The sequence below is a fragment of the Bombyx mori genome, chromosome 2 (genome assembly GCF_030269925.1).
Source record: "Bombyx mori chromosome 2, ASM3026992v2".
Lineage (NCBI taxonomy): Eukaryota > Metazoa > Arthropoda > Insecta > Lepidoptera > Bombycidae > Bombyx > Bombyx mori.
Window position 1 is genome coordinate 1,964,730 of NC_085108.1, and position 25,528 is coordinate 1,990,257.

Sequence of the window (25,528 nt, forward strand, 5' to 3'; positions counted from 1 at the left end):
GCCGCACATCGTATTGAGGTCCGGGTCTCCTTCAGTTTTATCGATAATGTGGTCGTACCACCGGAACCTCAGGATGGTCGGCATCTTGTCGACGATGCTCTTCAGCAGTTCGGGCGACATCAAATATTGGGGTTTCCGCAGCCCCCTGATCGCTGCGACGGTATTGTTAACATTGCTCGCCAGTGAGCAAATGTCGTAGGCGGAGTCGCTTATCGTCGGAAGTCTTCGTATGCGGTCTAGCTCCGCTAAGACTAAAGCGTCCGCTCTTCCATAGCACCGCCGCAGTGATTCCATTACTTCCTCCGGTGTGCTCTCGGAGTACAGCTGGCTGCGGACTCCTTCCCTGGCTTGTCCCTTCAGCGCTCTTCTCAGCCGCGCCATGTTTTGAGCGCTTGAGAAGAGTGGAGCGGTATCTTCGTAGACAGCCTTGAAGGCCACCCACTCCCTGCAGTCGCCTTCGAACGTCGGCAACTGGTGCATGTAGTCGGGTTGTGGCGGCAGCTCCTTGGTCGTTGCGCTCCTTACTGCTTCCACTATCGCCTTAGCCAGGTCCCTGTTGCCGCACTCTTCCATGTTGGCCTTGCTGACGGGGCGGTTCTCAATGTGCTCGCCTGCGGGCTCCTTGTCCATACTGCCCGCTGACGTTTGGACCCAGGCCCTGACCTGGTCCTCCCGGTCCTTTGGCTCTTCTATAATGGAATCATCGTCGTCTTCGCTTTCGGCCTGAATCAATTGCAGGCGGAGTCTGGCGGCTATGGTGGCTGCTTGTGCTTCTATCAATTCTTTTTCCGCCAGCTCCGCTCTCGCTGCCAGTTCTTTACGTCGTAGCGATTTCTTCGACGCGGGTCTATTTTCACCACGTGTCCGCGTCGTTGTCTCTTCAAGTTTTGTGTTCTGGGTCGTACCGGTCGCGGAGCTCACGTATGTTTCGTACGAAGTCGCTTCTGTTGCCTCCGGACTGGTTTCTTGAACCGCAGGTTCGAGTGGCTGTTCCCTCGATGATCCCTTGTTGCTCCTGGTGATCGGCATCGCTGAATAATCGCTGGATCCGGCTCGAAGGACCAGCTGTTGGGTACGCAGCACGTCACCCGTGTCGATAAGGCGAGTGACGCCAACCCAGGTTGGACGGGTTTATGAATCTTATAAGATTTCTTGAAATCCTATAAGACGCCGGATGCCCGTCTCGTGGCGATTATTCGTGTCGATCTGAAGCAGTCGATGTAGGGTCCTGAGGTGTACGATATCGTACAAGCTCACTCGAAATTAAAACTCAAAACTTTACTAATTAACGTAAACCGAGCCGACCGATCTGTCAATACAACCGAATTCAATAACCGACGATCTTTTCAATGGTCTTCAAGTCTTCAATAAATATCTTCGAGGCGCTGATGTCTTTACTCGTGCTTTTTTTTGTAATCTTCGTTCGGAGGGTCGGCGGCCGGCGGTTGGCAGGTAGTCGGTCGAGGGTCGGTCGGTAGGTCGGCAGGTAGTCGGTCGGCAAGTCGGCAGGTAGTCGGTCGAGGGTCGGTCGGTAGGTCGGCAGGTAGTCGGTCGGCAAGTCGGCAGGTAGTCGGTCGAGGGTCGGTCGGTAGGTCGGCAGGTACCTGACAGCGTCGCAGGGTCGCTTAACTACCTCGGAATGTTACCCTACAGAGATCTCGTGTAAAATACGGCTCTCGTCGAGATCATTTTCACTATGATCGGCTCGGTTTATTCGTTATATCTATTTATTTAATAAATGTATATACTAATGCCTTATACTTAACTATTCTATGTTGTAATCCCTATCGATACATATAACTTATTCTATGCTTAATCTATATGACGCGCCCGTATAAACAAAATACCCGGTCCTGAACACAGATAAATGCTGTTTGTTACATCGTTTCGGGACGCGGGCCGGGCGCGTGTTCATTTAAGTTAATATGCTAATCTTAAAACTATTGGGAATAATAAAGCAAAAGTGTATACTATTTATTTCAAAGCAACTTACGTTCTATTCTTAGTAAAATCTATGTGCACGTTATCTATATCCTTATCTATCTATATGCACTCTATATAATTTATCTATTTGTTATAACTCTATTTCTATGTAAGTATCTATATAAATCTATTATTCTATTCTATATTCTATTATATTCTTCAACTTATTCTATAATTATGGGGCGACGCCGCTGTCGCCAACAGCATTGTTAGTAAAACAGATTCCTGGTGGTCCCAAAAAGTTCTCGAGTATCGAACATACACCGGAAGGCGCCGCGAAGGTAGGCCTCCTAAAAAGTGAACAAACAACCTGGTTATGACGAAGACGCTGGCTGTGGGCATTGCATGACCCGTCACTCTAGCAAGCCTCTAGGGATGACGACAAGTGTGTCTCTTCAGCACTGTGACATGTCCATTTTAATTGCGATTAAAATGTGTATAGTTTTGGCTGTACCACTGGCTTGTTCATATTCCCAAGCGATCACAAACGAATAGTTTGACTGTAAATGCAATGAATAGTTTTATTATAGATCTGCTGCTTCTTGCGTTAGAACTAAAAGCGTCCAATAGTATTGGCACTTGATCGAATAGATTCATCAGGCGACTTATCTAGGGCGACGACTATTACTAGTTGCTGCTAAGATCTGGTGGTAGGACCTCTTGTGAGTCCGCACGGGTAGGTACCACCGCCCTGCCTATTTCTGCCGTGAAGCAGTAATGCGTTTCGGTTTGAAGGGTGGGGCAGCCGTTGTAACTATACTGAGACTTTAGAACTTATATCTCAAGGTGGGTGGCGCATTTACGTTGTAGATGTCTATGGGCTCCAGTAACCACTTAACACCAGGTGGGCTGTGAGCTCGTCCACCCATCTAAGCAATAAAAAAAAAAGATCAGGGATGTAATTACGGCGTCAGGATTAGGAATTTACTTTTTCAGGTCGCTGTCTCGATGTTGATTTTATATTATTATGCTCTCTAAGTTCGAGACACAGATTATCGTCCAAAGGATCCACGTCCCACAGGTCCAATGGCACTCTAACGTTTATTCTACAAATCGGATATGTAGTGTTTGTAGGGTATTTAAATTGTTGGGTCCTATGCGAACGCAACAAAATTCAAATTCAAATTCAAAATCATTCATTTCAACTTAGATGTCAGTATAACACACTTGTTGAATGTCAAAATATGAATAACAATGTTAACTCTACCACCGGTTCCAAAAACGGCCGCAGTCCTGAGAAGAACCGAAACAAACGCAGCGGGCTTTTTTTTTGTTTTTTCTGAAATATATATATATTTTTTTTTTAAATAAGTAAAATATTTGCAATAAACGAAAAAACAAGTCAAAAAATACAATTACAAAATAATAATAATAATGAAAAATGAAAAGGCCAGGAGCGAACGCCTCATTCCCACGTAGTGCCATCTAGTAGATAATCCTTAACTTTATAATATGCCTTGTTGCACAAACGTTCCTTGACAGTTTTCTTAAATCTATGAACAGGTTGTAATTGAACGTTTTGTGGGATCTTGTTGAAAAGTTGTACACCCAGCCCCCTCAAAGAGTTGCTTATTTTCTTAATTCAAGCCGCCGGCAACGCAAGCCTATGTTTGTTCCTAGTGTTCACATTATGCAAATCGCAGACTCTGGGGAATTCTTCAATGTTTTTACGCACGTACAATAAATTTTCAAAAACGTATTGTGACGCTAAAGTTAGAATTTTGATTTCCTTAAACTTGTCCCTCAAGGATTCCCTCGGGTGCATATTATAAGCAGCATGAATAGCCCTCTTCTGCAGGATGAAAATCGTTTCGACATCGGCAGCATTGCCCCATAGCACTATGAAAATAGCTAAAATAAACCAGACATACGGCATGTCATCTTCATTAGTATACCCAACTTCAACATTCGCATATATCGTAATGTTGTTTTCCCTACAAGCTTATAGCCTTGAGAGGTCTTCCAGCTACACTCGGTTTGGGTTTCATTATAGGGTCTAAGCATATCTTGTAAAGAATGTTTCTAAAGAAAAGAAATGTTTTGCAAAGAAAGGAACAGCTTACTGCGTTTGCAGATTATTGGATATAATTTGTTTAGAATGAAAACAGCAAGATCACGGATTACTTCGGTGCGAGAACTGAGCTATCCAGGGTGATTCTCAGATACTTCTCCTTCCTGATCCAGACTATTAATTGGCCAAATAGAGTGATTGGGAGCTGATGTGCCTGCGTCTACAGCGGAGTGAGATGCGGATTAAGGTCCCCTTTTCTGACCACCATTGCCTTATCCAGATGTTCTTGGTAGGGTTAATCTTGCTTAACCAATTGAAATGTTCGAAAGATATGACCGAGGTAACAGCTGCTCCTTCAGCGCCTTTGGATAGCTGGGTCAGTGGTGACCGAGAAATGTCTTTAATGTAATGACTGTACAAGGTGAGGCGAGGAAGGAATCTTGCGGAATTCTACAATACTTTGGCATGCTAAGAATGTAGTTCTCTCAACTCAATATCAAAGCGAACGACACAGGCTCGACACGTTTGAAACCCATAATTTATAAATCAACCGTTGCTGTATCAGACATGGTGACTACGCATCGTCGAAGAAAACGGTTCTGATGATTGTTGGGAGGGTCTCGTGCAGTTTACCTAAATACATGAGGAAACTAATGGAGCGGTAGCTAGCGCGGTGGGCTTTAGGTTTCCCGGGCATCATCTAATGATTTCTGCGTCGCAGGATATTGGCACTTCGTCATAGCGGCATTTTGAAGTCGTCGTGGCCTAACGAATATCAGGCGGGTACCATTTTTTCTAATGAAATACGTACTCAACAAATGTTCACGATTGATTTCCACGGTGAAGGATTTTTTTTATTGGTTGGACGAGGTTGGACGAGCCCACCTGGTGTTAAGTGGTTACTGGAGCCCATAAACATCCACAATGTAAATGCGCCACCCACCTTGAGATATAAGTTCTATGGTCTCAAGTATAGTAAGAACGGCTGCACCCTTCAAACCGAAACGCATTACTGCTTCACGGCAGAAATAGGCAGGGTGGTGGTACCCACCCGCGCGGACTCACAAGAGGTCCTACCACCAGTAAAACCTTCCTGTGTTTTACACTACTCGAGAAATTTTTTACCCAAGTCAACATCTGTTCTACTAGCAATGCAGACTGCTGACAGCCACTTCATCCTCACGATTAAACTAAAACCAGATTTTGATGCTTGCAAAGATTTATTTTTCAATCAATTGTCAATTTTCAATATTTATATTTCATGAGAACAGGACCTCGTTGCATCATGCCATTTAATGTCTTCAGTAATAGAGACCACCGTATCCGCAGCCGCAGGTAGGGGCGCAATGTCCGCAGATAGAGACGCAGCCGCCAGCGCAGGCGGGACCTCCGAACTCGACACCACCGATGATGGGCACGCGGCCACCGACAGCGGTGACACCACCGACGGGCAGCTCACCGGCGACACCCACATTACCGACGCCCTCGCCGCCATAGCTACCGTAACCACCGCCGTATCCGCCATAGCCATATCCGCCGCCGTATCCACCCAAGCCGTAGCCGAGTCCGTAGCCGAGTCCGTAGCCGCCCAGGCCGCCTCCACAGCCGCAGCCTCCCAGTCCGTACACGTTCTAAAATATTTACAAAGAATAATATATTGGTCAAAAATCAAATAAAGTGTCTATACTAGATCTCGAATTTTACACACGTCCTAAAACAGTGACACAGATTAAACATTTGAAAAGAATCGCATACTACTACATTAAATACAACCGAGAAAGTTACAGAAGACTTTTCGGAACGTAAAATTTACCTTAAATAGAAAACAAATGAAATACTTACTTGGATCAGGCAAGCCTGAACGCAGAGGAGGAGGAAAGCGAAGGTGGACATGTTGCAATGTATTCAGACACTTGATCTAGAATGTTTCCAACTACAGAACATCCACCTTATATAGCAGCCGAGGGTCGTGGTCACCTTCGGATAACAGAATTTCATAATGAAAAGTTGTGAAACTAGAGTAATCTTTACTGCGTTCAAGTATTTTTAGTTTATTTCAAAATTACACGAAAATCACTATTGATTCAGAAGGCTACAATTTGGAAATCCTCAAAAGTCACGTCAATAATTCATTATGATAAATTCTACGAGAGCGATAAGGCAAATAGTTATGTATAAAAGCTGAAGCAGTTCAAGTGAACTCATTCTGAAGTCATTCAGTGAAACAACATGGCCGCTAAACTCATTCTCTTCGTCTGCGCCACCGCCCTCGTGGCTCAGGTACGTCTTTACAATTAAAACTTACATTTAATGTAAATTGCATTCTAATATTAAAAACTCCATAGAGCAAACAGCTGCTCGCTTTGCCGATATTTCGAATAAGTAGGTACCTAATAATAATATTAATATAATATTGAATTACTTCACATTGTTAACAGTCCGTTTTGGGCATCGGTTGTGGTTGCGGTTGTGGAGGTCGTGGCTACGGCGGTCTGGGCTATGGTGGTTTGGGCTATGGTGGTCTGGGCTACGGGGGCTATGGAGGTGGATGCGGCCGTGGTTTCAGTGGTGGTGGTCTCCCTGTAGCTACTGCCTCTGCTGCTCCCACTGGTCTGGGTGTAGCTTCTGAGAACAGGTACGAAGGTACCGTCGGTGTCTGCGGCAACCTGCCGTTCCTTGGTACTGCTGATGTCGCTGGCGAGTTCCCCACCGCCGGTATTGGTGAAATCCTCTACGGCTGCGGAAACGGTGCCGTTGGTATTACCCGCGAGGGTGGACTCGGCTATGGAGCTGGCTACGGAGGCGGCTACGGTCTTGGCTATGGAGGCTACGGAGGCGGCTACGGTCTCGGCTATGGAGGCTACGGCGGATGCGGATGTGGCTGCGGCTACTGAACAAATTGTCAACACGACGCTTGTCCTTTTATAATCTGAACACTCAAAATATATTTCACTCCAGCATCAAATTGTGTTTCAGTGTAATAATTTTGCTCCGTGGCGATATGATACAGAGATAGAATATTATTTACTGTCATCGTGGTTTAAACGATAAGATGCCCGGGATACTCGCATCAGACGATGCGACCACGCCGGTGCTCGAATATAAATTAGTATCCACATTGAACAACAGTTATAATAATTTAAAGTGGTAAATTAAAAAGAGTAATTGAACATAAATCCGAAAATTTTAGAATTATTTTATGTCTGACTTTTTGAAATTCTAAACAGTATAATATGAGCTTTGTTGAATTAAAATCGAATGAAATCAAAGAAGGTTTACCATTCCATATATTCTCAGATGTTGTTGCAACAAATAATAATAGTGAGATAGTAGTCCTGTTTATTACTTTTATTGCATGCAGCAGTTTTTGTTAGCATATTCCTTTCACTTAATCTCTTTGGCGGTAAATTTAGTAATGTCTCAGATTATATACCTTTTATTAGCCGGTTTCAAACAAGAATTTATAACAGCACCGTGGGAGAATAAGAACAAGAAATAAAGCAAGAAACGGATAAGAACAAGAAACTAATAGAATTAGCTATTGAAAACAGTATAGTCAATTCAAAAAAATAACTTCCAATAGATGGACATGAATATCGCCAGATGGTCGGTACAGAAACGACACAGACTGCACCTTAACGGTCAGACCCAATTTTTTTACGACTGCGACACCATCACAAATCTCAATTTTAATAGCTACCGTACAATGCTTAGAACATATCTGAACATATCTGAACACATCATCAGCTTTGAAACCAAGCCGGCCTTTCAAAACGATAACAATAATAATACAAAATAATGAAATAATAAGTTCCCCACCGCCGGTATTGGTGAAATCCTCTACGGCTGCGGAAACGGTGCCGTTCGTATTATCCGCGAGGGTGGACTCGGCTATGGAGCTGGCTACGGAGGCGGCTACGGTCTTGGCTATGGAGGCTACGGAGGCGGCTACGGTCTCGGCTATAGAGGCTACGGCGGATGCGGATGTGGCTGCGGCTACTGAACAAATTGTCAACACGACCCTTGTCCTTTTATAATCTGAACACTCAAAATATATTTCACTCCAGCATCTAATTGTGTTTCAGTGTAATAATTTTGCTCCGTGGCGATATGATACAGAGATAGAATATTACTTACTGTCATCGTGGTTTAAAGGATAAGATGCCCGGGATACTCGCATCAGACGATGCGACCACGCCGGTGCTCGAATATAAATTAGTATCCACATTGAACAACAGTTATAATAATTTAAAGTGGTAAATTAAAAAGAGTAATTGAACATAAATCCGAAAATTTTAGAATTATTTTATGTCTGACTTTTTGAACTACTAAACAGTATAATATGAGCTTTGTTGAATTAAAATCGAATGAAATCAAAGAAGGTTTACCATTCCATATATTCTCAGATGTTGTTGCAACAAATAATAATAGTGAAATAGTAGTCCTGTTTATTACTTTTATTGCATGCAGCAGTTTTTGTTAGCATATTCCTTTCACTTAATCTCTTTGGCGGTAAATTTAGTAATGTCTCAGATTATATACCTTTTATTAGCGGTTTCAAACAAGAATTTATAACAGCACATCTTGGGGGAACGCGAAGAGTGTATTTGGGTGAATTGTTCTATTTTGTTAATTTAGTATTTCGTCAAATTTGTTAGCATTTATGGAAGTGCACAAATGACAGAAAACTAAACCAGGCCGCTGCACGGGGCTTCTCGGGTTTGACCAAAAACTCCACGCAAGTTTCAGTAAAAAAAAAAAACACCGCCTTACTGATTATTTATTTTATCTGATCTCATCTCGCGTCATTTATTTTTCCCAATTGATTGTGGAATAAGTCATAGTTATTGAAGATTTTTGTGAAACCGAAACTGGCAACAATAGAGTCGCATAAAGCCCAATAGCCATGCTTAAAAAACGAAGAAGAAGAAGCTCATTAATCTTCTGCAGTATCGTAACTAGATGGCGCTACCGCTATAGTTCGATTATTAATTGCTAAGTTATCGCACGTGATTTAAAAATCTATTAACCTAATTCAATTTTGATGTATTGTGAAAGAAAAAATTCTATTACTTTAAGGAGAAACAAAAGGTAAACACCCAACGAAACAACCTACACATTCACACTAAGACAGCCGGTCACCGTGGGGGAATAAGAACAAGAAATAGAACAAGAAACGGATAAGAATAAGAAACTAATAGAATTAGCTATTGAAAACAATACAGTCAATTCAAAAAAATAACTTCCAATAGATGGACATGAATATCGCCAGATGGTCGGTACAGAAACGACACAGACTGCACCTTAACGGTCAGACCCAATTTTTTGACGACTGCGACACCATCACAAATCTCAATTTTAATAGCTGCCGTAGAATGCTTAGAACATATCTGAACACATCATCAGCTTTAAAACCAAGCCGGCCCTTCAAAGCTATAGCAATAATAATACAAAATAACGAAAGAATAACTGCTTAGCTACTATAAAATAGAATCTCAACTCTGTGACAGAATCATCTCTAAAACATTCAAGAACGCAACTGAAATATAATACGATGCAAGAAATACTAACAGCATAGCCAAATCCAATATTGAAGGCGAATCAAACATTAAGAGAAAAATACCAGAAAAATCCATTGAACTCCTAGAAAAAATATCAAAATTAATCAGTACCACAAATAAAACAAAAACATGATTGTTTTAAAACAATAAATCAAAAATCAAAAAATTTTTTCTCTGATGAGATGAAATAGGAATTTTAATAGCGGTCAAAAAAATTGAAACTTTGACCTCAAATGGGGAAGTGATTTTCACGTTCTGGCGGCTATAGGTTAAGTACTAATACGGAAGTACGGCCTACAAGACAGGTCATGAGTCCGTTTGCCCGTGAACAGGAAATACACTGTGCTTTGAGTAATGAATGACCAATGATTTTACAAACTACGGAAATTCGGAAAATAATAGACAAAGTTTTGATGCCAAGCGAACTGTTTATTACTTTGATCAGGTTATTTGGATTTCAAGCTTTTGTCATTGATTTCTTCTCATTAATAACCACCCCATCCGCAGCCGCAAGTGGGGGCGCAATGTCCGCAGATAGAGACGCAGCCGCCAGCGCAGGCGGGACCTCCGAACTCGACACCACCGATGATGGGCACGCGGCCGCCGACAGCGGTGACACCACCGACGGGCAGCACACCGGCGACACCCACATTACCGACGCCCTCGCCGCCATAGCTACCGTAACCACCACCGTATCCACCATAGCCATACCCGCCGCCATATCCACCCAAGCCGTAGCCGAGTCCGTAGCCGCCCAGGCCGCCTCCACAGCCGCAGCCTCCCAGTCCACTACCCAGCCACTGTCCGTACACGTTCTAAAATATTTACATAAAATAATATTTTGGTGAAAAATCAAATAAAGCGTCTAAACTAGATCTCGAATTTTACACACGTCCTAAAACAGTCACACAGATTAAACATTTGAAAAGAATCGCATACTACTACATTAAATACAACCGAGAAAGTTACAGAAGACTTTTCGGAACGTAAAATTTACCTTAAATAGAAAACAAATGAAATACTTACTTGGATCAGGCAAGCCTGAACGCAGAGGAGGAGGAAAGCGAAGGTGGACATGTTGCAATGTATTCAGACACTTGATCTAGAATGTTTCCAACTACAGAACATCCACCTTATATAGCAGCCGAGGGTCGTGGTCACCTTGAGATAACAGAACATTTTGTAACATAGCACCGTTGTACTAATCGTTGTTTAATTCAAGCCTTCTGTAAGGATTTCAAAATTTCATAGAATCAATGTTGATTTTGAGGGCGAAAATTGGGAAATAATGTCAAAAGTCACGTCAATAATTCATTAAGATAAACTCTACGAGAACGATAAGGCAAATAGTTGTGTATAAAAGCTGAAGCAGTTCAAGTGAACTCATTCTGAAGTCATTCAGTGAAACAACATGGCCGCTAAACTCATTCTCTTCGTCTGCGCCACCGCCCTCGTGGCTCAGGTACGTCTTTACAATACGCTTTTATTAGCTTCATACGTATGTTAGTATGTACATATGTAAAAGAAAGTTTGAACATCATTTTAATTCCCTTAAAAATGTTAGATTAACTCGAAATTTGTCATACTTATCAAGGACCGACAACAATTCAATAATGTGAACAATTAGCGATGTTTTGTTGGGACTGTGACAGCTCTTCCACAATTTTAACAAAGACTAATTCAACCGCTGTACAAATTAATAGCTTATTATTGACATGTAGATGTTTAACTGTAACATGATGTTGAATAAACAATAGTTTAAGAAAACTAAAAAATACGCTTTTATAGAAAATCCAACAAATAACAAAATGTGTGCAATTCACACGTGTTAGAAGTGAAACCTTCCAAAATTAAAATACAATTATCCTAAACGTCTTAAGTATATGTAAAATTTTGTCATTAGTAAATAATTGTAAGGTAGCGCCCTCTGTGAATTGATATTTTAATTTCACGTATAATCCTAAATTAAAATTCACTACAAGAGCTTTCATACACACGTTAGTATTAAAAAATCTCACAGATGGCGCTGTATTAAATAGTATGTATATTTCTGTCGCATTCTTTGCTGGCTTCATCCTACACATTTTTGTATTTGTGTCTCTTACCTGTCGTTTTTTCCGTTGCATCCGGTTTGAAATCACAATGATTCTAAAGAAGTTTTCACTTCAAAAATAATAATTAATCAATTGTAAAAAAGCGTGAGGTCTTTTTAAGATAATGTCAATATCATAATTCTTCTACTCATATCTGTAAATTATCGCTTTTTTTACAGTAAATTTATTATTTGAAACATGAGATACTTACTGGTGGTAGAACTCACCCCGTCTATTTCTGCCGTGAAGCAGTAATGCGTTTCGGTTTGAAGGTTGGGCAGCTTTTGTAACTATACTGAGACCTTAGAACTTATCTCTCAAGGTGGATGGCGCATTTACGTTTTAGATATTTATGGGATCCAGTAACCACTTCTCCAGGTGAGCTGTGAGCTCGTCCACCCACCCATCTTAAGCAATAAAAAAAAAAGATAAATTTCCTCAAACCGTAAATATTCAATTGTTCCTTATTCTTGTTCACAGTCCGTTTTGGGCATCGGTTGTGGTTGCGGATGTGGCGGTTGGGGCTATGGTGGTCTGGGCTATGGTGGTCTGGGCTATGGTGGTCTGGGCTACGGTGGTCTGGGCTACGGTGGTCTGGGCTACGGTGGTCTGGGTTACAGCGGTTACGGCTACGGAGGTTTCGGCGCTGGATGTGGTGGTTTCTCCGGAGGCGGTCTCGTTGTGTCTTCTGCCTCGGCTGCTCCTACTGGCCTAGGTGTACGTTCCGAGAACAGGTACGAGGGTGGCGTCGGTGTCTGCGGTAATGTACCTTTCGTTGGTACCGCTGATGTCGCTGGCGAGCTCCCCACCGGTGGTATTGGTGATATCAACTACAGCTGCGGCGATGGCGTGGTCGCTATCACCCGAGAGGATGGATTCGGCTATGGTGCTGGCTATGGTCTGGGCTACGGAGGCGGATACGGTCTCGGCTATGGAGGCTACGGCGGATGCGGATGTGGCTGCGGATACTAAATATGATAACATGACTTACGGCTGAATTTACTCGACTTGATTGCGAAATAAAATTTAATTGCAGCAAATGTAGTTTGTTACTATTCATTTTATAAAGGTATCCTTTCGTTAGCTCCCTGAATTACGAAAATAAACACACTTTACATACAAAAGTACAATCTATATTTTAGTATTACAGAGTGAACTGACTAACTTGCAAACAAGACCACAATAGATTTCATAATTCAAACTTAATTATTATAAGGAAAACAAACAAGACTTCGTAACCTGATCAAACGAAATGACTTTTCGGTGTTCAAATCTTACAGGCAGATTATTATTAAGCTATTGCATAGCTTTTATCGCGGGCTTTGAGCGCGGCGACCGAATCAGGAAAATCCGTAACAAAAATAAAAGCTAACACCCCCACTCCGCCTATCATGTAGCTCGCGTTCAACACGTTCACACGTTGCGCTTGTGTAGTATTTGTGAATAAGCGCGCGGCGTGACGTCGCACTGCATGCGCATCATGAAAAGTCTGTCCATCTCTCTCTCGCGCGGTCTAGCTTTTGAGTGTGAAGGGGACAGTTAATGTTTTGTTTTTGTTAATATTTATAAATATAGAGTGGTCTTATTTTATTATTGTTTTAATATTAAATTATTATTGTCTAATTATAATTGCATAAGTTGATAAAAATGCTTTACCGCGGCAGTCCCTGACAAGTGTCTTTTTTCTCTTTTTTCTATGTTTAAAGTATTTCTGGTGGCCCGGGGGCCTTTCCAGTTTCACCGGGACAGGTGGACGAGCAAAAGCTCGGCCAGGAGTGGTGAGATTTGCTAATAGCTGCCCGAGCGCCTCCGAAGAAAGCCTAAGAACTCAAGAGTAGCTGCCGAGTTCGACGAGTTCGACGAGTACGACGAGTACGGTTACTGGGATCCCTAAGCCTGCTCCTAGTGTTAGAGCTGAAGGTGTCTAATGCAAGAGTTATTGGGTCTGATGGAGATGATAAATAGCTTGGGAGACAAGCACCTTACCGGGTCTAACTCGGCATAGGAATCAGACGGAAGTGAAAAAGCGATATTTAATATTTAAGCGATATTTATGATAGTTAATGTCAAGATGTCCAAATCCACAGTTGACAGGGGCATAATAAAACCGCTGTCAGTTAGGACACTTTTCGTAGCGTTGTCGAAAAAGGCCCCTTATAGCAGTCTGGTGACATGGAGCAAAGGAGTTCATTTAGAACCTGACATGTGGTAAGAAATATATGCATACGCATTGCACATGAATGCAGTGGAGAATTACATGGCGTAATGGAGAGTGGTGTGGTAATAAAATGGAAAAGCATCGCAAATACTGATAATAAAGCGTATGGATTTACCCGTATGGGTAGGTTCCACCACCCTGCCTGATCCTGATATAAAGCAGTCTAACGTTACTTTTCGAAGGATGCAAAATGCGGTGTACTATTCAATTTAGATTTGAATCTTGTGCTTCAAGATGGATGGCGGTTTCCAAGTTGTGAAATGAGCTCCGATAGCACCGGTAGCACATACGATAACCAAAGAAACTGAAATGTCTATTTATCACATGCAAATGGTGTTTTAATGGTATCACAAAATGGTAGTAAAGCTTCTTAGCAAAGTATGCGAAAGGACTTACAGAAAAACAAGAAATAAATTAAAATATTTGTTTTATTTTATCATATTAGAATCATTTTCGTTTCCAATTTTACTGACGGCAACTTGACATTTCTTAGTAGATTGTGCTGCGGCCGCATCCGCAGATGGGTGCGCAGTGTCCGTAGATAGAGACGGTACCAACGGCGCAGGCCTGACCTCCGTACTCGACGGCACCGATGATGGGCACGCGACCAATGATAGCGGTGGTACCAGCGACGGGCAGCTCACCGGCAACACCCACGTTGCCGATTCCCTCGCCGCCATATGAGCCACAACCGGCGCCGTATTCTCCGTCGATTCCGTTCCACCCAGCACCGAGTCCATTCCAGCCTGCTCCAAGTCCGTTCCAGCCGTTTCAACCAGCTCCGCAGCCGCAACCGCCTAACCCTCCCAGGTACTGGCCGTAGACATTCTATAAACATGAAATGTTCCTCTGTTTGAATTTCAATCCAATATCTCGCTTCATAATCTATCACTATGGACATGATAGAAATACGTGTAATGATGTAGAAAGAGTGTCGTCACCGTAGCAATGCCACACAGGAAAGTTTACCCCTAAACAGCCACGTTCACTGTTGGTGGTCTAGTGCCGGTATAATTCATCACAGCTTCTTAACAAATTACACCAGCGTCAGAATTTTATGTTGATGTCTTGGGCTACCGGTAATCACTTATTTTTTTTATATTTTTGTATTACTTAGATGGGTGGACGAGCTCACAGCCCACCTGGTATTAAGTGGTTACTGGATCCCATAGACATCTACAACGTTAATGCGCCACCCACCTTGAGATATAAGTTCTAAGATCTCAGTATTTTTACAACGGCTTCGAACAGAAACGCATTATTGCTTTATGGCAGAAATAGGCAGGGCGGTGGTACCTACCCGCGTAGACTCACAAGAGGTCCTACCACCAGTAATTACGATTAAATTTGCGAGTTTGATCTTTTATTACACGATATTTTATTCCTTCACCGTGGAAGTCAATCGCGAACATATGTTGAGTACGTATTTTATTAGAAAAATTAGTACCCGCCTGAGATTTGAACACCGGTGCATCGCTCAACACGAATGCACCGGACGTCTTATCCTTTAGGCCACGATGACTTCTAAAATATCACGTGGGCCATGAGCTCCTCCACATATACGACACAAAGTATGTCAAGAAATAAGTAAATTAATGCAGAAAACGCTCCAGCCCATTCGGCTTCGAATCTTTTATTCGCTACTTGTGACACTTACTGGAAGAATGTGAGAGTAAGGTGGTGATATTCTGGGCCGAAATTTCACAGCCAACTTGTGTATGTAGTGCGTAAGCAAAAACTTTTAAGAAACAAGATACTCACTTGGATGAGGCAAGCCTGCACACAGAGGATGAAGAAAGTGAAAGTAGAAGACATCTTGTTGTAAGATATTCACGAACTGGCCACAGAATGATTTTACGTCCAAACAATATGTAGTATCTACATATTTATACTGTCTTTTTTTATACTACATTTAATCCAATTTCATTAGGTTTTCGAAATAGTAATTCTTGATAGTACAATACTTTTCTTTTTGTGTAAATTACCACGTACCGTTGTATATTTTCGCCCCAATTTCACCATCGTTAGATAACACTGTTGTGAAAAGGGTTTACAACTCCGATGAGTGTGAGTCACGTATAGTAAATAGATAATGGATGCATTAGAAAACTTATTTGTATAAAACGAGGAATAGCTTACACTGAACTCATTGTGTAGTCATTCAGCGAAACAACATGGCCGCTAAACTCATACTCTTGGTCTGCATCTCAGCTCTTGCTCAGGTTGGTGAATTTTCTTATACACTGTTTTTTTGCTAATTCTGTATGCTAAAACTGTATTATATTTAATCAGATGTGTCCACGGTCTAACACATAACACGCGAGGTGCTAAGTTTATCCAATAACTCCTAACACGTGCTCACGAACGACTCCCAATAAAGAGCTTCATGTGTTAGCAATTAAAGCACCCAAATTATATAACCTACGTTATTACTGACAGGGGTAAACACCACTATCGCGCTCAGGGATAGTTGTAGCATGCGTTGCAGTTTGAAAGTTGGGCTGAACGCGATATAGTGCTTTTGAGACTTAAAACCCTTCATCTGAAGGTTGATATTGAAATATCTGTGGAGTACGGTTCTCATGAATTCATTTGTCCACTAAGATCAATATGTTTTCTGTAATTTGTAGTCTGCTATGGGCATCGGTTGTGGCTGCGGTGGACGTGGCTACGGAGGTCTTGGATACGGAGGTCCCGGGTACGGTGGACTCGGATATGGTGGGCTCGGATATGGTGGCTACGGCGGTCTCGGAGGAGGATGTGGCCGAGGCTTCTCAGGTGGAAGCCTTCCTGTAGCAACCTCCTCTGCCGCCCCTACTGGTCTGGGTGTCGCATCCGAAAACGAATACGAAGGTACTGTCGCTGTCTGCGGTAACCTGCCTTTCCTAGGCTCCGCTCTAGTAGAGGGCGTCTTCCCCACTGCGGGTCTTGGCGGTATCTTCTACGGCTGCGGCGATGGCTTCGTCGGCATCACCGCTGAGAGAGGTAACGGTTATGCTGGTGGTCTGGGCTACGGTGCCGGATATGATGGCATCGGCTACGGCGCTGGATATGGTCTTGGCTACGCCGGAAACGGATGCGGTTGCGGCTATGGTGGAATCTAGTGATTAACCAACCAACTAATCATGTACCGATAAAATCTGCATACAATAAACATATTTTGATTTATCCGCTGTTGTTTTAATTGTGATCATTGGAGTAACGTGTTATTTTGGTAGCTCTAACGGAATGTCAAACTCACAGCCCTTTTGAGCAATAAGATCATCGGCAAGTTTTTATGCAGTGATCTGTCGTTGTGGATGACAACGTCCTGAGCTGAGGTCAAGTCGGGATTGGAAAGGTCTGAAGCGACGACTAGTTAAGCATAGAGCAATTCTGTTGCAGAGGATCTATCCTGTATCCCACGTTTGTACAGATATTATTTTGTATGAATCATTTACCGTGATCTGTTTTGTTTTCATTTTATAATTGCATATGCTTGTCTTAATGCATGGTGGTAACGAAACGATATTAGTACTATTGCTAATTATTGAAGTGAAATTTCTTTAGAATCGTTGTGATTTCAAACTCGATGAAACGAAATGAAACGAAACGAAAAAATAAGTCCATAGAGACACAAACACATAAATGTATAGGATTCAGCCGGCGAGAGAATGAGATAGAACACATTATACGCTACCTCATACTATAAAAGATGATTTACAATTATTTCTATTTAGTTTGTTATCAACAGATGTCGCTGCACGTAAATTCAACAATTCCTTAATCGCGGTGACGAGATGTTACACAGTTGATAGACGTTCTCGTATTTCTCTCCCAGGCGGTTCCCCCAAGGTGAGGCTGCTCCATTGCACTGCAGAGTGGTTGACCCTTGCCATTTTTTTTTTATAAATTTCACTTCTGCCGTGTGTGACTTGCACTGCACACACACTCACTTTTTTTTTTATCCTTGAGCTTATCCTGAAAAAGCTTGCTCTGTTTTATCTACCATAAAAACTGGTGTTATAGCTATAAAAGAAAAAATATGCGACCGGTAGGAGCTTTAATATACGTTCGGAGCGATTCAACCTAGTTAAGTAAAATTCCATGACCGAAATTATCCTACAAAGTTTTAACGAATACAAAATTTTATTTCCTGATATCTTTATATCTGAATCAAGTGGATTTGTTGTGAATTTAGTTTTGATTGACGGACGTCATCACGAAAACAATCGGTCGCCTAAAAATGCCAACTGCCCCGTGGCCAGAAACCGTGAGCTACGTGTGCATAGAATTTTTGTGGGCACTTAAAATTCATATTCCTGTATATCCACCTATTGGAAACAATACGAGTATGAACAACAAGAATCAATCAAATACAATGAAAGTAATTTTGTTGCAAGCGAATTTTATTCTTGAACCAAATCAAGGAAAATCAGTCTTAAGTAATTTTAAAATATTTAGTATCCGCAGCCACATCCGCATCCGCCGTAGCCTCCATAGCCAAGACCGTAGCCGCCTCCGTAGCCCAGACCATAGCCAGCACCATAGCCGAATCCATCCTCTCGGGTGATAGCGACCACGCCATCTCCGCAGCTGTAGTTGATATCACCAGTACCACCGGTGGGGAGCTCACCAGCGACCTCAGCGGTACCAACGAAAGGTACGTTACCGCAGACACCGACGCCACCCTCGTACCTGTTCTCGGAACGCACACCTAGGTCAGTAGGAGCAGCCGAGGCAGAAGACACAACGAGACCGCCACCGGAGAAACCACCACATCCAGCGCCGAAACCCCCGAAGCCGTAACCACTGTAACCCAGACCACCATAGTCCAGATCACCGTAGCCAAGCCACCGTAGCCCAGACCACCGTAGCCCCAACCTCCGCATCCGCATCCGCAACCACAACCGATGCCCAAAATGGACTGTAATTAATGGGGAATAATTAAATATTTAGGATTTTTAGTGAATTGTTGAGTTTCAAATAAAAAGACGTACCTGAGCCACGAGGGCGGCGGCGCAGACGAAGAGAATGAGTTTAGCGGCCATGTTGTTTCACTGAATGACTTCAGAATGAGTTCACTTGAGCTGCTTCAGCTTTTATACACAAATATTTGCCTTATCGTTCTCGTAGAATTTATCTTAATGAATTATTGACGTGACTTTTGACATTATTTCCCTATTTTCACCTTCAAACTCAACACTGATTCTCATGTAATTTTGAAATCCTCTCTGAAGGCTTGAATGAAACAAGAGACACGAGAGAAATACGACGGTGCTATGTTACAAAATTTTCTGTTGTCTCAAGGTGACCACGACCCCTGGCTGCTGTATAAGGTGGATGTTCTGTCGTTGGAAACATTCCAGATCAAGTATCTGAATACATTGCAGCATGTCTACCTTCGCTTATCTCATGCTCTGCGTTCAGGCTTGCCTGATCCAAGTACGTAACATTTTGATTAAAAAACTCTATTATTGTTTATTTTTTTAGTGCTTAGATGGGTGGACGAGCTCACAGCCCGCCTGGTGTTAAGTGGTTACTGGTGCCCATAGACATCTACGACGTAAATGCGCCACCCACCTTGAGATATCAGTTCTAAGGTCTCAGTATAGTTACAACGGCTGCCCCGCCCTTCAAACCGAAACGCATTACGCAACCTACCCGTGCGGACTCACAAGAGGTCCTACCACAAGTAGGATTAAAATTTTAGTATGATTAATAGTTTAACATTATAGGTAGGCAGTGGCTTAGCTATCTGCGGACGCTGTGCTCCTACCTGCAGGTGTGGTCGTGGTGGCTACTACTAAGAAGGCATATTCTTGCGATGTCGAAAAATTCCGATCAGGCGATAAATAAATAAATGACTTAATTGAATATATACTTAACTGTTTTGTTCATTGGCACATTATCGTGCTGCGAAGCTTTCTGATGCTGTCTTCTGATCTTAGAAAATGGTTTGAAGTCTAGATCGTTATGAAGATTTACTGCATTCCTAATTACCAAAATGACTAAATTCCTCACAAACCGGCTCCTCCGACGGTTTTCCAATAAAAATGGGATTGTGTGATGTGAAGGCTCTTAATGTGACTTCAGGCCGCATGAAAACGCCACACTTACAAAAGCCCTCACTCAAAATACTGTATTGCGATGCGACTTTGAATAAACTAAGCTGGTGCAAAATGGGAATTACTCGGAAATAAATACCAGACTTTCGTGTTTACCAGAGTTTATTCGAACTTATAAGTTTATTTTATCATCATTATCATGTTCTACAAGTAGACGTCACCGCAACCACAACCGCATCCAACGTATTCTCCATAGCCTAAGCCGTAGCCAAGTCCACTCGCGTAGCCGAGTCCACCAGCGTAGTCAAGTCCTCCAGCGTAGCCGAGACCACCTTCAGCGGTAATGGCGACTGCTCCATCGCCGCAGCTGTAGTTGATCTCACCAATGCCCGCAGTGGGGAACTCGCCTGCGACATCAGCGGTGCCCAGGAATGGAATGTTGCCGCACACATCGACAGCGCCTTCGTATCTGTTCTCGGAAGCTATGCCGAGACCAGTAGGCGCGGCAGAGGAGGTGACGACGAATAACCCTCCTCCGTGGGAGGCTGCAAGAGAACTAGCAGCGGTGAGACCACAGCCAGCGGTGTAACCGAGGCCACGGTAGTTGAGATTCCCGCATCCACAACCATTGTTCACGCGGCCGATGTACTGGCCAACTGTGGACTAAATGAGAAGTATTTTAGTTTACAAAAATCACTTTTATTTATTTATTAAACCTATACTCGTATTAGCTAATAATTACCGCACCTTGTACTTTTAAGCCGAACGTTTTGTTTTTGTTGGATTGCTTTTGTTTATAATACAGTATATTCATTAAAAGTACAGCATATTACTGGTGGTAGGACCTCTTGTAAGACCGCACGGATAGGTACCACCATCCTGCCTGTTTCAGCCGTGAAGCAGTAATGCGTTTCGGTTTAAAGGGTGGGGCAGCCGTTGTAACAATTTTTTTTTTCGGGCCTGGGCCGAACCTCCTACGAGGTCCCCGCGCATAAGAGGCGCGCGGTGTATGTGAGACTCAACGATCTGCATGGTGTTGTGAGCAGACCGCGGGCCCAAGTATTCTAGGGTCCACCCACTAAACGACTCCCCTGCACTCTTACACCCGACGTCCGATCTCCGTCCGGGGTCAAACCCCGGTCAGAGTAGGGGGGTTCCAGCGGTCAACACTACAACCAGACACGCGGCGCCACCCCGAGGATGCCCGACCGACGGGTCGTCGAGGCGATAGTCGACGACCAACGTCATCGGTCTCCGCGGTACGGCGGCCCTACCAGACCGCCCAGGCGATGCCGCTGGTGTTCCGGGATACCCCGCTGGGCCAGAACCAGCCTGCCGGGTCGGAACGCGACACACCGCCGACCGGGTTGCGCTTCCACAGTATATTCGGCGATGACAGCGCCGACGAAAATGCGGACCGCATTGCAGTCCGCAGCCGCCAACGCGTCGTCCCGTCCTCCTGGCGCCAGCGCGCTAGAGTGACGGTAGCATGCGGCGCAGCCTCAGGTCGCCCCGTGACCATCACTAGGGGGAAGAGACTGCCTCCTCATAGGGGCCGGAGCTGGACAAACGCCCTCCTCCGACCCCCGGCTCGGCGGCAGCGGCACGGCGATATTTACATTTAAAGAAGTACACTCACCTGAACCGCGAGAGCAGATACGGACAAGAAGAGAATAATCTTGGCTGCCATGTTGTTTTACTAAGATATACTTGTATACTCTTTCAACTATCAAATTTCTGTTTTTATATAGTTTTGTTGCCAACCGCTATCTCTATTACGTGACAAACTAGAAACTATGTCCCTTTATATTAAATCATTAGGTAATTTCAGTAATAATTACGTAAACACAGATATGTGATTTAAAACTAAAGCCTCAATTATTATTGAATTTGTATTTTATTTTATATTTTGAATTTGATGAGTTACTTTAGAAGTTCTCTATTTTGAAGTTCGACGGTTATGAAAATGACTAATTTTAGAATGATAGACAATATGGAATTCGTTTTTTTGATTTTTTTTATATGCGGGTCGTTTGTCGCTACCCACAAGAGGGAGTGTGGAAAAAGTTGGTGGCGCGCTAACGTTGGTAACTATACTGAGACCTTAGAACTTATATCTTTTTTTTTATTGCCCTTGTAGGCAGACGAGCATACGGCCCACCTGATGGTGAGTGGTTACCGTCGCCCATGGACTTCAGCAATGCTAGGGGCAGAGCCAAGCCGCTGCCCAACAAGCTGGGTGGCGCATTTACGTTGTAGGTGTCTATGGGCTCCAGCAATCACTTAACACCAGGTGGGCTATGAGCTTGTCCATCCGACTAAGCAATAAAAAAAGGCTATTACGTTCTACAAAAATTTAAACGAACTCAATCTATCGTGGTTGGAAACAGGATAACGCATCTAAATGGATTCAACCAACGTTTGGTCCTTTATGGTTCAACAACGAATGTGTCCAGTCCCAAAAATGAGAAATTCAGTTCAGATATGACAATTCGGAGAGACTGAAGAATTCGTGATTGCTTTCAAATCGAAGAGGCTACATCAGATTTCAAACTGCTGCCGTTGATAAAGTAAAGAATTAGAAATTCTACTTTATAACGTTACAATATAGGTTTACAATTCAAGATTTTAGAAGGATTACTGGTGGCCCGGAGGCCTTTCCAGTTTCACCAGGACAAGTGGGCGAGCAAGGGCTCAGCCAGAAGTGATGAGATTTGCTAACAGCTATCCGAGCGCCTCTGAAGGCCTATCGGCTCAAGAGCAGCTGCTTCGCGAATGAATCGCGACATGCTGAGAAGATCAGCGAGAAAATCAGCGGGCTGATATTTAGGTTAGGTTGCACGTCGAACTCTTTGCCAAGTTTGACGATTAAGGTTACCGGGGTCCTTAAGCCTAAGAGTAACTACTAGGTTAAGAGTAACTAGGCTGGCCGGGTCGGCGGTGACCGAGGTATGTGCGCAGATTGAGTGCTGGACGTGTACTGGTTTTGCAATGTATCGGCCAGCAGTTCTGCTTGTTGGTCGTTGGTGAGTCGGCCTGAGGGGCCTACTAGGGGAGGCATAGTTACTACCGTAACCGATTTGAAAGTACCAGCAATAGTAAGACCGTTGTGAGGATATGAGTCCTTCTAAGATATTAGACGGACGGACATATTGGACTTCGACGATGCGAGATTTTACGTCCTGTTGTAGACCACGAATTGGAATACGATTCTCCTCGGTAGGATACCTATTGTAGGCATGGATCGAGGCGTTTTTGCGACAAAAAGCCAAGCTAACTTATGCAATGCAGGTGTAGGCAATGGACTGGAACCATACAAAAATAATCGGTGGAAAGTCATAACATCAGAGTGGATAGAGCCAAAAGGAAAAATAATAGCAGGCAGACCGAATAAAAGGTGGGTTGACGGCATAACAGACATAGCAGGCAATGACTGGCTGATTATTTGCAATAAATAGAGACAAACAGAGAAAAAAAACCAGAGAATCCGTATCCCAAAAAACGAACTATCTTAGATTAAAAGAAAAACATATATTTATATAAATACTAACAAATGAAAGCCAACATTTACATCTTGGAATATAACATTTACTCTGCTATTTACAGTAAAATGAGGAATATAGGTTTTTTATTTTATTTATTTATATTTTTTTTTTTATTACATACACTTCATGTAAAACTTACATTGGCGGACTTAATGCCTAAGGCATTCTCTACCAGTCAACCAAAGGTAGAGAAGAGTAAATGAGTAATATGTGAGTTTGTGAGCCCCCTTTTTCGCACACATATGGCGAAGACTTCCTTGAGGGTTTTGGTCGATGGGCTGAGCAGGACCGTATCGTCTGCATTTTTTTTTTTTTATTGCTTAGATGGGTGGACGAGCTCACAGCCCACCTGGTGTTAAGTGGTTACTGGAGCCCATAGACATCCACAACGTAAATGCGCCACCCACCTTGAGATACAAGTTCTAAGGTCTCAAGTATAGTTACAACGGCTGCCCCACCCTTCAAACCGAAACGCATTACTGCTTCACGGCAGAAATAGGCAGGGTGGTGGTACCCACCCGCGCGGACTCAAAAGAGGTCCTACCACCAGTAAAAAAGCATAACTAATGTTGTTTATAAAACATCCTTAATCGAACAACCGGCTCTGCTGAGCTCAGGGACTAGGTCATCGACATAAAAGGTGAAGAGGTTCGGTGATTTTAGCCCACTCCTAACACCACATTGCAGCAACATATCCTATAGCGTCTCCGACCATACCACCACATTATCCTGATTCCCGTATCAATACTGGTTGATTGGAGTCGGTATAGTTGGTAGTGACATAAGTTCGACTGGGTAAAATACTGGTGGTAGAATCTCTGCGAATCCGTATGAGAACTATCATCTCCCTGCCTATGTCAGCCATGAAACATTAACGCAATGCGATTTGAAGAGCGAGGCAGCCATTGTATTTACAATACTGAGATTTGGAACACATGTCTCAAGATGGGTAAGGCGGCAGCTACGTTGTTGATGTCTATGTGCTCCCGTATACACATTACATCAAGAGAATCGTGTCGACTTGATTAAGAAATTAGAAAACCTAACATGTATTGAGGAAAATAGTTCACACGTTCAAATAAAATACAATTTTGGTACTAAACACACAATGAGGATTATTACTGAATGTAGGTTTTATTGATTTTTTCACTAATATTCAGCTCAATGAGCCTCAACATCTTTGTCCGCATCCGCATTTTCCGCAGTCACCGCAGCATCCACAGCAGCATTCACTTCCTCCACAACCTCCACAGCCGCATCCGCATCCACCGCAGCCTCTACAGCAGCATTCACCTCCTCCACAACCTCTACCGTCGCATCCGCATCGTCTACAGCATCCACAGCTGCCTCCGCATCCACCGCAGCCTCCGCTGCCACATCCGCACCCGCCGCAGCTTTGGGTGATACCGACGCAACTGTTTCCGCAGCCGTAGTTGATTCAACCACAATCTGAGCTGCACTTGTCGCCACAGATAACAGCAGTACCAAGGAAAGGTACTTCACCGCAGACACAGACATCACCATTGTACCAGTTCTCGGAACATATACCAGTAGGAGCAGTCGAATGGGAACACACACGGAAACAGTTACAACAACCAGAGCCACAACCGGTGCCCAAAACGGACTATGAACAAATGTAACAATTAAATATTTTTAAGTAATCATTTTAAATCAATTTAATTCAATTTAAAATTAAAAAACTTACCTGGACCACGAGAGCGGTAGCGACTTCAGAATGAGTTGACTCTGAACTGTATCAGCTTTTATACCGAGCAGTTTCCTTGAAAACCCGCTTGCTTCATATCTAAATAGCATATAGACGTGACTTTGGAGATATTATGCAGTTTTCGTCCTTCGGGCGGTGTAATAAGGAAACAATTACGGACACCTGTTTGATTATAAACCAAATTGTTATTGTTTCTCAATAGTCTCATTATAATCTTAGTTGAGAAGGCCTAGTTGCTTATTTATGTAACCTTTACCTTAATATTTTTATGTTTACCTGTTGTAATTTAATTTTGATTTTGATGTTTTTAATTTTTTATTTTTTTTATTGCTTAGATGGGTGGA

The 25,528-nt window shown here is 43.1% G+C and overlaps 8 protein-coding genes across 8 annotated transcripts; 3 read left to right on the forward strand and 5 right to left on the reverse strand.

Annotated features, from left to right (window-relative positions):
- Nucleotides 1-5,195: 5,195 nt before the first annotated feature.
- On the reverse strand, nucleotides 5,196-6,034 carry LOC101735370 (chorion class A protein L11-like). The gene is made up of 2 exons (XM_004924902.5): nucleotides 5,837-6,034; nucleotides 5,196-5,625 (listed from the first exon to the last, which is right to left on the reverse strand). The coding sequence occupies exons 1-2, from the start codon at nucleotides 5,885-5,887 to the stop codon at nucleotides 5,296-5,298; spliced, it is 381 nt and encodes a 126-aa protein (XP_004924959.1). The 5' UTR covers nucleotides 5,888-6,034; the 3' UTR covers nucleotides 5,196-5,295.
- Nucleotides 6,035-6,076: 42 nt separating this feature from the next.
- Nucleotides 6,077-6,959, forward strand: LOC101743727 (chorion class B protein L11-like). Its single transcript, XM_004924961.5, has 2 exons — nucleotides 6,077-6,274; nucleotides 6,433-6,959. The coding sequence occupies exons 1-2, from the start codon at nucleotides 6,224-6,226 to the stop codon at nucleotides 6,886-6,888; spliced, it is 507 nt and encodes a 168-aa protein (XP_004925018.1). The 5' UTR covers nucleotides 6,077-6,223; the 3' UTR covers nucleotides 6,889-6,959.
- A 3,004-nt stretch (nucleotides 6,960-9,963) lies between these two features.
- On the reverse strand, nucleotides 9,964-10,722 carry LOC101735500 (chorion class A protein L11-like). Its single transcript, XM_004924903.5, has 2 exons — nucleotides 10,582-10,722; nucleotides 9,964-10,370 (listed from the first exon to the last, which is right to left on the reverse strand). The coding sequence occupies exons 1-2, from the start codon at nucleotides 10,630-10,632 to the stop codon at nucleotides 10,041-10,043; spliced, it is 381 nt and encodes a 126-aa protein (XP_004924960.1). The 5' UTR covers nucleotides 10,633-10,722; the 3' UTR covers nucleotides 9,964-10,040.
- A 218-nt stretch (nucleotides 10,723-10,940) lies between these two features.
- Nucleotides 10,941-12,688, forward strand: LOC101743587 (chorion class B protein L11-like). The gene is made up of 2 exons (XM_038015921.2): nucleotides 10,941-11,017; nucleotides 12,129-12,688. Exons 1-2 carry the CDS (start codon nucleotides 10,967-10,969, stop codon nucleotides 12,618-12,620), a joined length of 543 nt encoding a protein of 180 aa, XP_037871849.1. The 5' UTR covers nucleotides 10,941-10,966; the 3' UTR covers nucleotides 12,621-12,688.
- Nucleotides 12,689-14,355: 1,667 nt separating this feature from the next.
- On the reverse strand, nucleotides 14,356-15,681 carry LOC101743449 (chorion class A protein L12-like). Its single transcript, XM_062671963.1, has 2 exons — nucleotides 15,624-15,681; nucleotides 14,356-14,612 (listed from the first exon to the last, which is right to left on the reverse strand). Exons 1-2 carry the CDS (start codon nucleotides 15,679-15,681, stop codon nucleotides 14,356-14,358), a joined length of 315 nt encoding a protein of 104 aa, XP_062527947.1.
- A 339-nt stretch (nucleotides 15,682-16,020) lies between these two features.
- Nucleotides 16,021-17,034, forward strand: LOC101743307 (chorion class B protein M2410-like). Its single transcript, XM_004924958.5, has 2 exons — nucleotides 16,021-16,088; nucleotides 16,497-17,034. Exons 1-2 carry the CDS (start codon nucleotides 16,041-16,043, stop codon nucleotides 16,968-16,970), a joined length of 522 nt encoding a protein of 173 aa, XP_004925015.2. The 5' UTR covers nucleotides 16,021-16,040; the 3' UTR covers nucleotides 16,971-17,034.
- Nucleotides 17,035-18,305: 1,271 nt separating this feature from the next.
- Nucleotides 18,306-18,896, reverse strand: LOC134200042 (chorion class B protein L11-like). The gene is made up of 3 exons (XM_062671966.1): nucleotides 18,846-18,896; nucleotides 18,699-18,772; nucleotides 18,306-18,651 (listed from the first exon to the last, which is right to left on the reverse strand). Exons 1-3 carry the CDS (start codon nucleotides 18,894-18,896, stop codon nucleotides 18,306-18,308), a joined length of 471 nt encoding a protein of 156 aa, XP_062527950.1.
- A 1,221-nt stretch (nucleotides 18,897-20,117) lies between these two features.
- LOC101743021 (chorion class B protein M3A5) lies at nucleotides 20,118-21,603 on the reverse strand. The gene is made up of 2 exons (XM_004924956.3): nucleotides 21,553-21,603; nucleotides 20,118-20,576 (listed from the first exon to the last, which is right to left on the reverse strand). The coding sequence occupies exons 1-2, from the start codon at nucleotides 21,601-21,603 to the stop codon at nucleotides 20,118-20,120; spliced, it is 510 nt and encodes a 169-aa protein (XP_004925013.1).
- Between the last annotated feature and the right edge of the window lie 3,925 nt (nucleotides 21,604-25,528).